At 49.4% G+C, this 15,451-nt stretch overlaps 1 protein-coding gene across 1 annotated transcript; it reads left to right on the top strand.

Annotated features, from left to right (window-relative positions):
* Positions 1 to 2,579: 2,579 nt before the first annotated feature.
* LOC133361480 (uncharacterized) lies at positions 2,580 to 3,580 on the top strand. The gene has a single exon (XM_061580398.1). The coding sequence runs from the start codon at positions 2,691 to 2,693 to the stop codon at positions 3,549 to 3,551; it is 861 nt and encodes a 286-aa protein (XP_061436382.1). The 5' UTR covers positions 2,580 to 2,690; the 3' UTR covers positions 3,552 to 3,580.
* The last annotated feature ends 11,871 nt before the right edge of the window (positions 3,581 to 15,451 follow it).

The raw sequence follows: 15,451 nt of genomic DNA, 5'->3' as shown, positions 1-15,451 counted from the left end.
GGGGGGTGGGAGGGGTGGGGCTGGGTGGGGAGGGGCTGGTCACCCCGTGGTGCCCTTATAAAACTCAACGTTTAACCTACACACTACACTATACACGACACGATAAACTACACCAGGGGTCCTCAAACTACGGCCCGCGGGCCACATGCGGCCCACCGAGGACATTTATCCGGCCCATGGTCACTAATTGGGCTGCGGTGGTGGGCACTCATTGGGCTGCGGTGGCGAGCACTGATTTGGCTGCGCTGGCGAGCACTGATTGAGCTGCGGCGGTGAGCACTGATTGAGCTGCGGCGGTGGGCACTCATTGGGCTGCGCTGGTGAATGGTTCAATGGGCCAATTGACTGGACTTGCCCCCCAGGCCTAAGGCTGCCAGCCCTCCCCTGGCTGTACTTGACTGGCTCTCCCTCCCTCAGCTCACTCACTTGCCCCTCGGCTCCACTCCCAGTGATATTCCTGTGTGCTGAGTAAATGATAGAGGGGTAATAACAGAGTGATCTCTGATCTCTGGAGGGGCTGCCTGCTGTTTTCCCGTGCTGGTCAGTGACAGACAGCCGAGGAGTAGGAAACCCAATTTAAATGACAGTAAGTGCATTTATATTCTGATTGCTATTCAGTTGTATGAGGTTATATGTTGTATGTTGTGTAAGCCCCGGTTCATACTGTTGCGATCTCTGAGCAGTGCGAGTTCAGCCATATGCTTGTATGGCTGAACTTGCATTAGATTCGGAAGAAAAAAGGCACATGTGCCTTCTTTTTTCCTGCAGTGGAATCGGATCGCATGGGTCTTCTCCCCCATGCGATCAGATTCCTATGCGAGTTCGCAGATCGCACTGCGATCTGTGAACAAAACTGCAGGTGTAATTAACTTTTTAATGGCACCCGCACCAGTGTGAGCCTGGGGTAAAAGCGGAGTTCCCCCAATCAGACAGCATTGATGGGCAGTGCAGTCTGTATGTCTCTGTGTGGGCAAAGTTATTGCTGGTATATTGTTTTTGTAGCGCTGTATATGTATATTGGTATTTTACTAATAGCAATTTTGACTCCCTTGGAAACAATGATGTCAAGAAAGAGAAAAATTGACTCGGAGTGTAGGATATTCAAAGAACAGTGGACTTATGATTACTTTTTCATGCAGTACAAGGAAAGAGCTGTGTGTCTGATATGCCAGAACATAGTGTCTGTGTTCAAAGAATACAATTTACGTCGACACTATGAAACTCAACATAAAGATAAATATGATTGGTCGGAGAAGTGAAAAAAGATAAAATATTAAAACTGAAAAATACACACTACAATGACAATAGTTTAAAGTTTAAACTATTGTCATTGTAGTGTGTATTTAATGTGGCGCTGCACTCTGATGTTGTAGGAGAAAACATGTATTAAAAAGTCTATTTAATTAAGTAGAACGTGTTGTCTATATTTATTTAAAGTTGCGCATTTTGATGTGACGTCACATTTATCAACCCCCCCCCCCCCAATCGTCACACATGTCTGACCCCCCCCCCCAGGTGCGTGACGTCATTTATGGACGGCCCCCGAGTCCCCTGCCTCTGAGAGTTCCCAGCGGCTTGAACAAAAAACCTTCAACCTCGACAGACAACGCGAGACCACCACCACCTCTGCCACCGCTTCCTGTCAGCACTGTACTGGCCTGCGTGCGGAACTTCTTCCGCACCGTACGTAGCTAGTCCGAGGTGCTAATTTAGGATCCCTCTCCAACTTCCACCTCTTCACTGCCCCCCCCCCCCCTAGGGCAAACGTTGACAGCGGGCACGGGCTACGGAGCATGGATCCCGTGCAGGAGAAATGTCGAATGTGCGTGGGGAGCGTCAGCGCAGCACGCGGACACGGCGAGTCCAAGGTGCACGCACACCACAGGCGGCGCAGGCGAGACCCCAGCAAGTCTGGACTTGCGCGAGAAAAATAATAAAATTATCATCTAAATCACTCAACACGAATTGGTTAACGCTTGTCACTGATAATCCAGAGTGACGCCTCACGTGTCGCGTGTCGCTTGTTGTTGTGTTTGTTACCCGGGCATGGCAGCTGCGCGTATTGCGCGTCGTGTTGTGTGTGTGTTAGTCTGTAAGTTCGTTGTGAATGTTGTGGATTTGCTCTCCAGCACACAACCGATTAGTGCGGTGCTCGTCACGAATTGGCCACGTTCTGTTTACGTGACAAACCCCTTCCTAGTTGGCTGTGTCGGGTGGTGGCGGGTTTAACGACACATTTATATTTACGCGATTTAACCCAAAACACGTCTAGTATGTAACTGTGTCTGTATGTTGTATGTATCTGTGTATGTATCTATGTACCCGTGTATGTATGTTGTATGTATATTGTATGTATGTAACTGTGTGTGTAACTATGTATGTTGTATGTATGTATCTGTGTATGTATCTGTGTGCGTAAGTTGAACTTCTTCCGCACCGTACGTGGCCACGCGTGGTGATCGCGGGCGAGGCCGAGCGACGCGAGAGGGGTGAGGGGGGGGCAGCTGCGGGTCGCCCCCCCCGCGCCCTGGGGGCTCCGTCACCGCCGCCATGGGGGCTCCGCGCGGGGGCGCCAGGAGGAGGAGGCGCCGCGTGATGCACAAGTCGCCGCGTGGCCCCGCGGTGAGCGCCGGGAAGGGCCGTCACCTGACAGTGGCGCCTACGCACGAACCTCCAGCTCACCAGGGGCCATGTCACCGCCGTCTCTCGCCTCCACCGCCTCCACCGCCGCCGCCGATATTAACGCGGCAGTGACGAGTCAGACCGCGGCAGTCATCGCAAGGGACGATTCGGACATCCCCCACGCGAGCTCGGCACGAGATCCGTCTTCGTCGTGGTCATCCTGCACGTGGTGCCGAGGGGCTGCTGCTGCTGCTGCTGCTGGGAGCGCGTCGCGTGCAGGTGCCCGCGTGAGCTCGCCCGGGGGGAGTTGTCGGCACGACGACCCGAGCCGCAGCCCGAGCCGAGCGGTGACAATGGGTCTCCTTGCGTCGCGAGTGGCGTCGCTGCTGGACGGAATGTTCACTCAGCAAGCGCGCGTGCTGCTGCTGGGTTTGGACGCGGCCGGGAAAACCAGCATCCTGTACAAGCTCAAGCTCGACGAATCCGTGGTGACCATCCCGACCATCGGCTTCAACGTGGAGACCGTGCAGCCCATCAGGAACGTCACCTTCACCGTGTGGGACGTGGGCGGCCAGCAGAAGATCCGCGCTCTCTGGAGGCACTACTTCCAGAACACGGACGGGCTCCTCTTCGTGCTGGACAGCGCGGACCGGGAGCGCTTCCCGGAGGCTCTCAAGGAGCTGGACGCCATCCTGGACAGCCCCGAGATGACGCGGGTGCCCTTCGTGCTCTTCGCCAACAAGCAGGACCTCCCGCGGGCAGCGGCCACCGCGGAGGTGGCGGAGGCGATGAAGGCGGTGAAGACGCGGCACGGGCGCGAGTGGCTGGTGCAGGGCTGCTGCGCCCGCACCGGAGAGGGCCTCCTGGAGGGCGTGGGGCAGCTCTCCCGCTTCATCAGCAACTCCAGAGCCTCCTCGGGGACAAAGTGAGCTCGGCTCGGCAGCAGCAGCAGCAGCGGCGGCGGTGTCACTCCAAGGCGGCGTCTCTCGTGCACGTGGGGGGGGGGGGGGGGGCTTCGAGTTGTGTCCACTGGTCGAAACTTCACTCGAGCGAACGCCGTCATTCAAACCAACAGCTCGCTGTGTGTGCCTCTGCATGTGTGGATGTCTCTTGGTGTGCTGTTGCTCTGGTTGTCCCTCTGGGCTGCCCAGAAATATCTTTCCATGTGTGTCTTCTCTGTGTATGTACCTCGTGTCTGTTCACGAGTCCCTGTCCTCTGTTTTTACGTTGGCATGTTCAGCCCAGATGATGAACACGAGAGATGTATCAGTCTTTTGAAATACGTGGTCAACCAGGTGAGTGTCTAACTGTGTTGATGGCCGACTGGTTTGCATCACGTGATTGTTTCTAAGGTCTGTTGAGTTTCTCGTCTCCCATCTTCTTGTTGCATTTGCTTACGTGTAGTTCGCCGTTCTCTATGTGCTATGTACGTGATGTCCCCCTGTGTGTTCCCTCTTTCTATGTTTCACCCCATTTTCACCTGATGATGAGCGCTTGTGTTGCGTTCGAAACGTCGTGATTTATTTAAATGTAATTTATTTAAATTTTATTTTATTTCTACATACGTGTCTTTACCGGAAAAAAAACAATGAGTAAAACAGCTTGTTGTGAAAGACCCAATGCAGAAGATCGCTGGGTTTGGTCTTCCACGAAGCTGCTCACGGTCCACCCTAAACCGCAACCACTGCACAAAACACGGCAGTAGATGCGGATACCCTGATGCACAAACGTTAAATTAGAAACTCTCCAGGAGCCTGCGACTGTGGCCATCCAGAACAGACCGTGCAACGTGTAACGGCGCAATGCCCGGTCCACAAACACGACGGAGACGTCACAGCGAGACACTCACTACCACTGCTTCTCACGCGGTGATCTTGGCTTGCCCACCTGGATGTGACTTCATAGTCGTCTGCTGTGCACCTGCATCAGCAGCCACACGAACGAAGCAGCAGCAGAAGAGAACGCGGTCGCGTCCACGTGCACGCGCCACGCGATTGCGCGTGCCTCTCGCTGCGAGTGAACCTCCGCATCGTCGTCAACTGCGGACTGCAGGTTCACATTCGACGTCGGCTGTCGCTCTGTGATTCCACACTGGGGGGCAAACGCCTCCCCCGAGTTGATTCCGTTGCGCGCTTTCCTTGCAGCCGTCGCGTCGCGGCCTCCGGATGCTTTGGGTTCATCTCGCCATCTCTATGGGTCAACTTTGACCGCTCGTGGTTTAGATATATATATGTGAATGGCATCTGTAAATTAAAAGCGGCACAATCTCTGCAAGTTATTTTTCATTGAAGGCACTTTAATGGCTCGTCTCATTTTCAGAAATACTTTTATAGACCAATAACATTTCCGAACATCTGGAGATAATTGTAGGATATATTTTTCCCGTCTGTCATACAATGAGATTGTTTGACCCTAATGGTTAAATTCATCAACTTACTCAATTTCCGTGCCCTTTGCGTTCACATGTTCTCTTAAACTGTCGTCAATTTACTTGTTTCTGGCTTTGCACTGCTCCATAAAATCTGTAATAAATTTTGAAACCTATTTTCGTGATAAATAATAAACTAGACAATGTAATCAGCGCAATGTAAATGTTTTAAATGTTTATGGTTCATATTCTCTCTGATTTCGTTACCCCGATGGTGATACGGGCGTTACCTTCACTGTTCGTGTCCTTCAGAGTGACAGATTGTTTACACTCCTCGTTGTCTTACACTCGCTAACTACGGATGGTGTACAGGACATGTAATGGAATGCCTTGTGGTATAAATCTATGACAGCTTGATCAATGTATTTGCCGTACGCATTGTACTTGTCTGTTATTTGATTGAAGGTGGCCTGATGTTGATAATGATTTCATGAATTCTGTTTTCTTCGTCGGTTTGTTGTTGTCTAATGTATCACATTTTTAGTGGATAATGTTGATGAATATTTTGTAGATGCACGAACCGAGGCTGATAGTCGTATGATTATTAAGATCCAATCGTCACGTTTGTGCAATAAATAGTTTGGGATCAGACAGTGTCGTTACCGTTAAATGTTCTCGGATTGTGCGACCTGATTTACATCTTGCTTCAAGCAGTTCTTCTTGACTCGAGTTTAAGATTGTTGCCCAAGTTTTCATCTTCGGACGATCGCACGATTTAACGTGCCTATTAACGATGTAAAAGTATCCCTAGACGCAGCTGATGATACAACTACTGGCTCCACAGAAGCAAATGAAACGTGTTACTGCATTTTAGAGCCTTAACATTCACCACTTATCATCAGCGCCTCCAGCCTACCACTGTCGAAGATATGGGGATGAGGCACCAGTAGCCGTCCTGCAAACCTCAAGGGTCAGAATCAGAACCTTTATTCATACCGGAGGAATCCGATGAGCTATAAAGCTCTTTTTCACAGGTGTCCAGTAGAGACACGGGGTCAGAACGTTACAACAAACAATACAAAAACACGAAAGGAGTGGAAAAGATAGGAAAGAGGAAAAAAATATATTTAAACATAAATATACAAATAAAACTAAACGTGTGTTTTTATTTTCCAGATAAGGCCCACTGAACTATATATATTCTTTTTAAGAAGCGACCCGGCCACAAATTTTAGCTCAACGAAGCGGCTTATCACGTGGAAATTTATAATAGCAAAGTAATATAAATAATCTAAACGCTTGAAAGTTGATTCTAAATGTGGAGTGAATCCCGGAGGACAATCCACAAGACCACGGGGAGAGAGAGAGACATTCACACTCCAACTATACAACAAACGTCAGGGTGAGGATCGAACCCAAGCCCTCCTGTATACCAGGCGAGGTAGTTAACATCTCGCCACCGTGGCGCTGTCCACACACGGCAGGCCGAGTCCAGTGACTCTGCAAGAAAGAGACGTCACCATCTGCGGGTCACCCAATGTGTGTTGCCGGAGCAAGGTCTCCTCGCTCTCGGGAGTCCAATGGGGTCTGTCACCTATCCTGAAGCCTCACATATCAGAACGACCGCGAACTGTTCTACATTGTGCAGTGTTTGTGGGATCTGAAGAAGGTGGTTGCGATGGTGACGGTGAAACCACTCCGGTTCTCGTCGTCTTGCTGGTAGGGTTCAACATCAGGGGAATCCGCCATCTCATTTCAGTTTCTGCCGCAACAGCCCCGGCTCGTTCTGTGATCTTTACCCGTCAGAATGACTGCGATTCCCTTCGTTTTGGTCTCCCTGCCTCTGCCCTCACTCCCCTGCAACAAATTCAAAAGGCTTCAGTTGATTATCTTTAATTCTCACACTTCCCCTCTCCACTGGCTTCCCGTTCACTCCACCGCTGTATTTTCAAATACCTCACGCTCGACTTTAAATCTCTTCATGGCCTTGTCCCACCTCATCTCGCCTCTCTCATCTTCCATAAACCTCCTCGCATCCTCTTCGTTACCTTTCTTCTCTCTATCTCTATCCCTCCTCCCTGGCCCAATTCCGTTTTCAATTCTTCTCCCTCATTGCACATCTCCACTGGAAAAGAAGTCCTCTACATTGAGCAGCCCTGCTACCCCAAGTCTCAACACTGCCTATAGACTCAACATTGCCCACAGACTCAACACTGCCCACAGACTCAACACTGCCCATAGACTCAACATTGCCCACAGACTCAACATTGGCTATTGACTCAACACTGCCCATAGACTTATCACTGCCCGTAGAATCAACATTGCACCATAGACTCAACACTGCCCATAGACTCAACATTGCCCACAGACTCAACACTGCCTATAGACTGATCACTACCCGTAGAATCAACATTGCACCATAGACTCAACACTGCCCATAGACTTTCGCGACCAATGTTATTCATAATCAACGTTTTTGGGTTTAGATCGCGTTTATTTATAAATGTGTCGTAACCCTCCACCACCCGACACGGCCAATCAGTAAAAATGTGTCACGTTGACAAAGACAAATAGTTTACTGCTTTAGCCCACCGGTGTGTTGAAGCCACAACATTTACAATTTGAGTACGACGTTTCGCTGGTAATTGCAACCAGCATCATCGGGCAATTCGCCAGAATGGTTCTGGCGAACATTGCCCACAGACTCAACACTGCCCACAGACTCAACATATTTAGGCTCGCTGGTCTCGTCATGAAACTGCAATGAAAAAGCACCAGGGGAGGTAGCCATCACATTTGCCTCACTGAGGGGGATGCGTCTAACACGCCCCCCTCCGTGAGGCCACGTCCCCCTCAGTGTGTGAATCTGGCTCTGACACAAGCCAGTGCCTCTCCAGCCATTGACCTCACCACACGTCACTGCAAACCACCCACCCATCTCCTCACTCAACCACCCACCCAGTCGATCATCCACCCACTAACACGCACCCACCCAACAACTCACTAACCCACCCAGCACTCACTCACCGAGCCAGTCAATCTCTAACTCAACTACAATTCACCCAGTCACTAACCCACTCACTCAATTTATAACCCACCCACTACCCACATAACCTGCTACCCACACACTCACTCATCCACAAATCCACTCAACCCCTCACTCATCCATCCACTCACATACTCACCCAGCCACTCACCTACTCACCCAGTCACATACACATCCACTCACCATGCCACCCACTCAATTTCTAACCCACCCACTCGCCCAACCACTCCCTCAGCAACTCACCCACTAACCACGTAATTATTCACCCACCCACCCATCACTCAACCACCCAATAATTCAACCACCAAAACATTCAACCACCCACTAACTCAACCACCCACTACCACCCACTAACTCAACCACCGAGCCACTCACACTCACCCACTCACCCACCCACCCACTCACCCGCCCACTCACCAACACACTAAACTAAATCTAAATTGTGGTTTTTAACCAGGTAAGGCCGATAGAGCTAACATCTTTTTCAGAAATGACCTGGTTAAAAATTATAGGTCAACGAAGTGGCTTATGACATGTATTGCAGCCAAATCCTATAAATGCTTGTTGATTTTAAATGTGGAGGGAAATATACAGGTGTCAGGGTCGGGATCAAACCCACAACCTTCTGCACACCAGGCGAGGTAGTTAACATCTCGCCACCGTGGCACCCCACTGTCTGACTCTCCCACGCACTAACCCACACACTCACCCACTCATTCAATCACCCACTCACTCAACTACTGAGCCATTCATACACTGACCCACTTACTAAGCCACCCACTCAATCACTAACCCACACTCATGCACCCAGCCACTCACTCACTCAGCGACTCACCTACGACGCATCAACCCATCCACTCACTCATCCACCCACGCACCCACCCACTCACGCACGCACCCACTCATCCACACAATAAACGAATATTTAATTGGTTTTCATTTTACTGGGTAAGGCCCTGATCTACAGATCTTTGTTGGAAGCCACCTCAGCACAAATGACAGTTCAATTAAGTGGCTTTTCACGTAGAATGTTATTGTAACCAAATTATATAAATGCATGTTCAAATGTGGAGGGACAACCTGGAGAAAATTCCACGCGACCACGGGGAGAACATAGAAACTCCAAATATCCAAGCGGAAGGGCTGGGATAAAATCACCCACAATCTCTAACACACTCACTCACCTACTTCCTCAATCACTGACCCACACTCACAGACCCACCCAGTTAATCACCCACTCTATGTGTAGTCCTTAGCTCTTCTGGTAATGTGAGATATTCTTCCTCCCAGCAGTATTTTACCAGGTAAGGCCCACTGAGCTATAAAGATTGTTTTCAGAAGCATCCTCGCCACAAATGATAGTTCAACAAAGTCACTGTAAACATTTATTGCACCCAATTCCTGTTATTACATGTTTCTAAATGTGGAGTGAAATATACAGCCGTCAGGGTCGGGATCGAACCCACAACATTCTGTATAGCAGGCGAGGTAGTTAACATCTTGTCACCGTGGCGCTCAATTCTTTGACTCACCCACTCAACTACTAAAGCCACCTACTAACCGACTCACAAACCCACTCACCCTGCCACGCACTCAATTTCTAACCCACTCACTAAACCACTCATCCACGCACCCACCTACACATGCACTCACCAACTCACTCACCCAACAACCCACCCACCAACTCACCCACCCACTCACTGACCAACTCACGCACCAACCCACCCACTCACACTGTGACCTACTCCATATCTAACCCAACAACTCACTCACCCAGCCCCTCACCTACTAACCTAACCACCCACCAACTCACTCACCCACCCACGCACTCAACCACCCACTCACCCAACTGTAAACAAATTTTTTTTTACAAGGTAAGGCCCACAGAGCTATACAGATCTTATTCAGAAGCAACGTGGCCACAAAAAACCCAGAGGTCTCGGAGAAAAATCCATGAACCACGAGGAGAACATGCATCTCCAAATATACAGGCATCAAGATCGAGACCGAACCCATAACCTCCTGTACAAAAGGTAAGGTAGTTAACATCTCGCCACCATGGGGCTCCACTCTCTGACTCGCAGCCACCCACTCACCTACCCATTCAGCCACATACCCATTCAGCCACATACCCACTCACCTACCCATTCAGCCACATACCCATTCAGCCACATACCATTCAGCCACATACCCATTCAGCCACATACCCCACTCAACCTACCCCATTCAGCCACCCATACACACGCCACATACCCATTCAGCCACATACCCAGTCAGCCACATACCCACTCACCTACCCACTCAGCCACATACCCATTCAGCCACATACCCACTCACCTACCCAATCAGCCACATACCCATTCAGCCACATACCCACTCAGCCACATACCCACTCAGCCACATACCCACTCAGCCACATACCCACTCAGCCACATACCCACTCAGCCACATACCCACTCAGCCACATACCCACTCAGCCCACATACCCCACCTCAGCCACATACCCACCTCAGCCACATACCCACTCAGCCACCTAACCCACTCAGCCACATACCCATTCAGCCACATACCATTCAGCCACATACCCATTCAGCCACATACCCATTCAGCCACATACCCATTCAGCCACATACCCACTCAAAGACCCACACACCTTGCTAACCACTTACCTACGCACCCACCTACACACCCTCTCACTGACTCACTCACTCAACAATTCATTCACCCATCCACTCACCATTTCACTCCCCCAATCGTACACCCACCCATCCACCCACTCCATCTCTAACTCACACACTCACCAGTCCACCCACTCACCCAGCCACTTACCTACTCACCTACTCACCCTGCCACCTACTCGACCTGCAACAGACCTACCTACCCAACGAGCCACCTACCCCCTAAACTAAACTACTTTTTAAATCCTTTATATTAAGTTCGCGTGCTTGCTTGCTTGCTTAGGACCGTGCAAATCTTTCGGTCGTTTTTTAACCCACTTCCCGTGATCCAATCGAGCTGACATTTTCCACACAGACTCGTTGTGCCAGACAATTATTGTTCGTGAGAAAAAATTCCCAAAATTTTACACTTTTTAGGCAAAAAAAATTTATTTTACATATATTCAAATAGAACGCATTCATGTCTTTGGCTGAACATCACAGTGCAAGAGCCCAGAGCGTAACCCCTCCACAGGCCGTGGCGGAGTAGCGCAGTTGGTAGCGCCCTCGCTTCCCATGCCAAAGGTCGCGGGATCGATCCCCGCGTCCTCCACAGGCGAATATATTTTTTAATCCTTTATATTAAGCTCGCTTGCTTGCTTAGGACCGTGCAAATCTTTCGCTCGTTTTTTAACCCACTTCCCGTGATCCAATCGAGCTGACATTTTCCACACAGACTCGTTGTGTGTGACAATTAATTTTCGTGAAATTTTTTTTCCAAAATTTTACACTGTTTAGGGAAAACAAATTAAATATTTAATTACCAATTGCTTAATACTGGCAGACAATCATCTGACCCATAGATTGCAGCCATCTCAAGCCAGAGGACGAGAGAACTCTAGCCGCCACGCATATAAAGGATTTAGAGTGAAAAACTTTGTTTTTACGGGTTTACTTGTTATTTCACCAGGTAAGGCCCATTGAGCTATATAGATCCTTTTCAGAATAGACCTGTGAACAAATTATAGATAAACGAAGTGGCTTATCACATAGACATTTATTGCAGCCAAATCCTCTAAACGCATGTTGATTCTAAATGCAGAGGGGAAAACCCGGAGGACCTGTAAGCAAAATCCACGCGACCATGTGTAGAACATGCAAACTCCAAATATACAGGCGACAGGGTCAGGATCGAATCCACAATCTCCTGTATACCAGGCGAGGCAGTGCATGTCTCACCACCTTGGCGCCTCACTCTCTGACTCACCCATCCAATCACTCACACGCTAACGTACCCACTCAACCTCCCACATCAACTCACCCACCCACTCGCTGACCCCACTCAGTCAACAACTCACCCACCCAACCACTCACTCCGTTAACCACTTTCTCACCCACCCACTCACCCTACGACCACTCACCAAGCTACACACTCACCTACCAACACACCCATTCACTCACTTGCTCACCCACCCACTTACTCACCCAACCACTAACTGACCAACTCACCCACCCACAAACTCACGAACAAAAAACACACCCACTCAACCCATCGCTCACCCAACCCCTCACTCACCCACTTATTGAATCACCCACCCAATACTCCCTCACCGAGCCACTCAATCTCTAACCCACCCACTCACCCAACCACCCACTCACCCAACCACCCACTCAATCTCTAAACCACACACAAACCCTGCTACTGACTCAATCTCTTAACCAAAGCTCACAAACCCACCCATCCACTCACTCACCCAGTGACTAACCCACTCACTCGATTTCTAACCCACCCATTCACGCACTACCCACCTAACCTCCTACCCACACACACTCACCCACCCACACATCCATGCACCCACACACTCACCCACTCACTCAACCATCCACTCACTAACTCACCCAGCCGTGCACCTACTCACTCACCCACTTTCAGATCCACTCACCCTGCCACCTACTCAATTTATAACCCACCTACTCACCCACCCACCCAGCCAACCACCCGCCTACTCCCTCAGCCACTCAGCCACTCACCCACTACCACCGTAATTACTGACCCACCCACTAATTTAATCACCTACTAACGTAACAACCCACAAACTCAACCACTGAGTTACTCGAACTTACCCACTCACCAAGCCACCCACTAAATCTCAAACCCACACTGATGCACTCACCCACCCGCCCACTCAACAACACCCTTAACTAAATAAAAAAAAAATTCCCCAGGTAAGGCCCACTGAGCTATATAGATTGTTTTGAGAAGCAGGGTTTGGATCGAACCTACGAACTTAAAAATACCAGGCAAGATAGTTAACAATTTGCCAACATGGCACTCCACTCTCTGACTCTCCCACCCACGATAACACACACTCAAACACCCACCCACTAACTCAACCATCCATTCATTCAACCACCGAGCCAAGCACACACTCACCCACTTACCAAGCCACCCACTCAATCTATAGCCCACACTCACTCACCCAGCCACTGACCTACTACCAATCAAACTATTCTTAGGTTTTTTCGGTAAAGTCACGTGGGTAAAAAAATGTAAATTAATAAAAGTAAAATAAAACACCCATCAAACATCGCACTCACTCATCCACTCACCCACCCAGCCACTCCTCTGCACACTAAATGAAAATTACGCTTTTTTATTTTACCAGGTAAGGCACTCGGCTATATAGATGTTTTTCAAAAACCATTTGACCACAAATATTCAACTCAATTAGGTGGCTTTTCACGTATAAAGTTATAGCAGCCAAATTCTATAATTGCATGTTTTTAAATGTGGAGGGAGAACCCGGAGCACCTGGAGAAAATTCCACGCGACCATGCGGAGAACATGCAAATATACAGGTGTCAGGGTCGGGATCGACCTCACGACCTCCTGTATAAAAGGCGAGGTAGTTAACAGCTCGCCACCACGGCACTCCACCCACTCACCCATTCAAACACCCACCAACCCACTCACAAACCCACTCACCCTGCCACCCACTCAATCTTTAATCCACTCACTCAACAATTTACTCACCCACTCACCTATTCAACTATTCACACCCCCACTCACACACCCACCCATTCACCCACTCAACCTCTACCCTACCCACCAACGCACTCCACAACCCACCTACCCACTCACCCACCCAATAAACTAAACCATCTTTTTTATTTTACCAGATAAGGCTCAGAACTATATTTATATTTTTCAGAAGTGACCTGGTTATCTGATTATCACGGAGACATTTATTGCAGCCAAATCCTCTAAATGCATGTTGATCTTAAATCTGGAGAGAAAACCTGGAGGACCCGGAGAAAAATCCACACGACCACGGGGAGAACATGCCAACTCCAAATATACAGGTGGAAGGGATGGGATCGAATTCACAAACTCCTGTATACTAGGTGAGGTAGTTAACATCTCATCACCGTGGTGCCCCACTCTTTGACTCACCCACCCACCCAATCACACACTAACAACTCACCTGCTCAACCTTCGATATTCACTCACCCACCCACTAACTGACCCACCCAACAATCTACTTACCCACCCACTAACCTATTCACTCAACTCCTCACTCACCACTCCCCCACACAATCACGCACTGACCTACCCACTAACTCACTCAGTCAGTCACTAATTCACCCCTCACTCAACCATCCACCCACTCATGCTACCATCCACTCACTTACTTATCCAGGCACTCACCTACTCACCCATTCTCACCCACACAATCACCTAGTTACCCACCCACTCAATCTCTAACCCACCAATTTACTCATCCACTCACCAACCCACCTCTCAGCCACTCCCTCACCCACTCACTCACTTCAAACTATTCACTCACTCACCCACCCACTAATTCACACAATCACCCACCACCCACTCAATCTCTAACACACTCACGCACCCACTCACCCACCGACTCACCCATTGACTCACCCACCAACTCACTCACAGACCCACCCAGTTAATCACCCACTCTATGTGTAGTCCTCACCTCTTCCAGTATTGTGAGATATTCTTCCTCCCAGCGGTATCTTCACGACAACGCCCTGGGGGGTGGGCAAGCCTCTCAACGAGTCGGGCGAGCAGGGCAACAGCCTGGTCATGTTGGGTTCATAGCGCAGTGCGGCACACGCATACACACAAGCAGAACACACACATATTAACACAATAACAACAGTGGGAGCCACTCACGCGATAGGGATGGGCCGCATGGTCCACTCCAGCTCGATGTACGGCTTGCCCAGATACAATGTTAACTACCTCGTCTGGTATACAGGAGGTTGTCGGTTAGATCCCAACCCTGACAACTGTATATTTGGAGTTTGCATGTTCTCTCCGTGGTCAAGTGGATTTTTATTCTGGTCCTCTGGATTTTCCCTACACATTTAGAAACAGGCGTTTAGAGTAGTTGGCTGCTATAAATTTCCACATAAGGCACGTTGTTGACCTATCATTTGTGGCCAGGTCACTTCTAAAAAAAGAGTTATGTTACTCAGTAAGATGGTTGAGACACAGGTGATGAGCCTGTGTGTAAGGGGTTGAGTGAGTGGTTGAATTAATGATTGAGTGACTGATTGGTTGAGTGAGTGGCTGAGTGAGTGAGTGACTGATTGGTTGAGTGAGTGGCTGAATGAGTGATTTATGGAGCGATTGGTTAAGTGAGCGAGCGGGTGGTTGAGTGAGCGAGTGAGTGGTTCAGTGAGTGAGTGGTTGAGTGAATTAGTGAGTGGTTGAATGAGTATTTGAAT

This window comes from Lethenteron reissneri, unplaced genomic scaffold (genome assembly GCF_015708825.2).
Source record: "Lethenteron reissneri isolate LAM-NWPU_2019-01 unplaced genomic scaffold, ASM1570882v1 scaffold_1104, whole genome shotgun sequence".
In the NCBI taxonomy this organism is placed as follows: Eukaryota; Metazoa; Chordata; class Hyperoartia; order Petromyzontiformes; family Petromyzontidae; genus Lethenteron; species Lethenteron reissneri.
Note: the sequence above shows the minus strand (reverse complement) of the source record. Positions and strands in the feature narration are given on the sequence as shown.

Excerpts from the sequence above, each read along its gene's own strand:
- LOC133361480 (XM_061580398.1), top strand. The coding sequence starts at position 2,691 with ATGTCACCGCCGTCTCTCGCCTCCACCGCCTCCACCGCCGCCGCCGAT.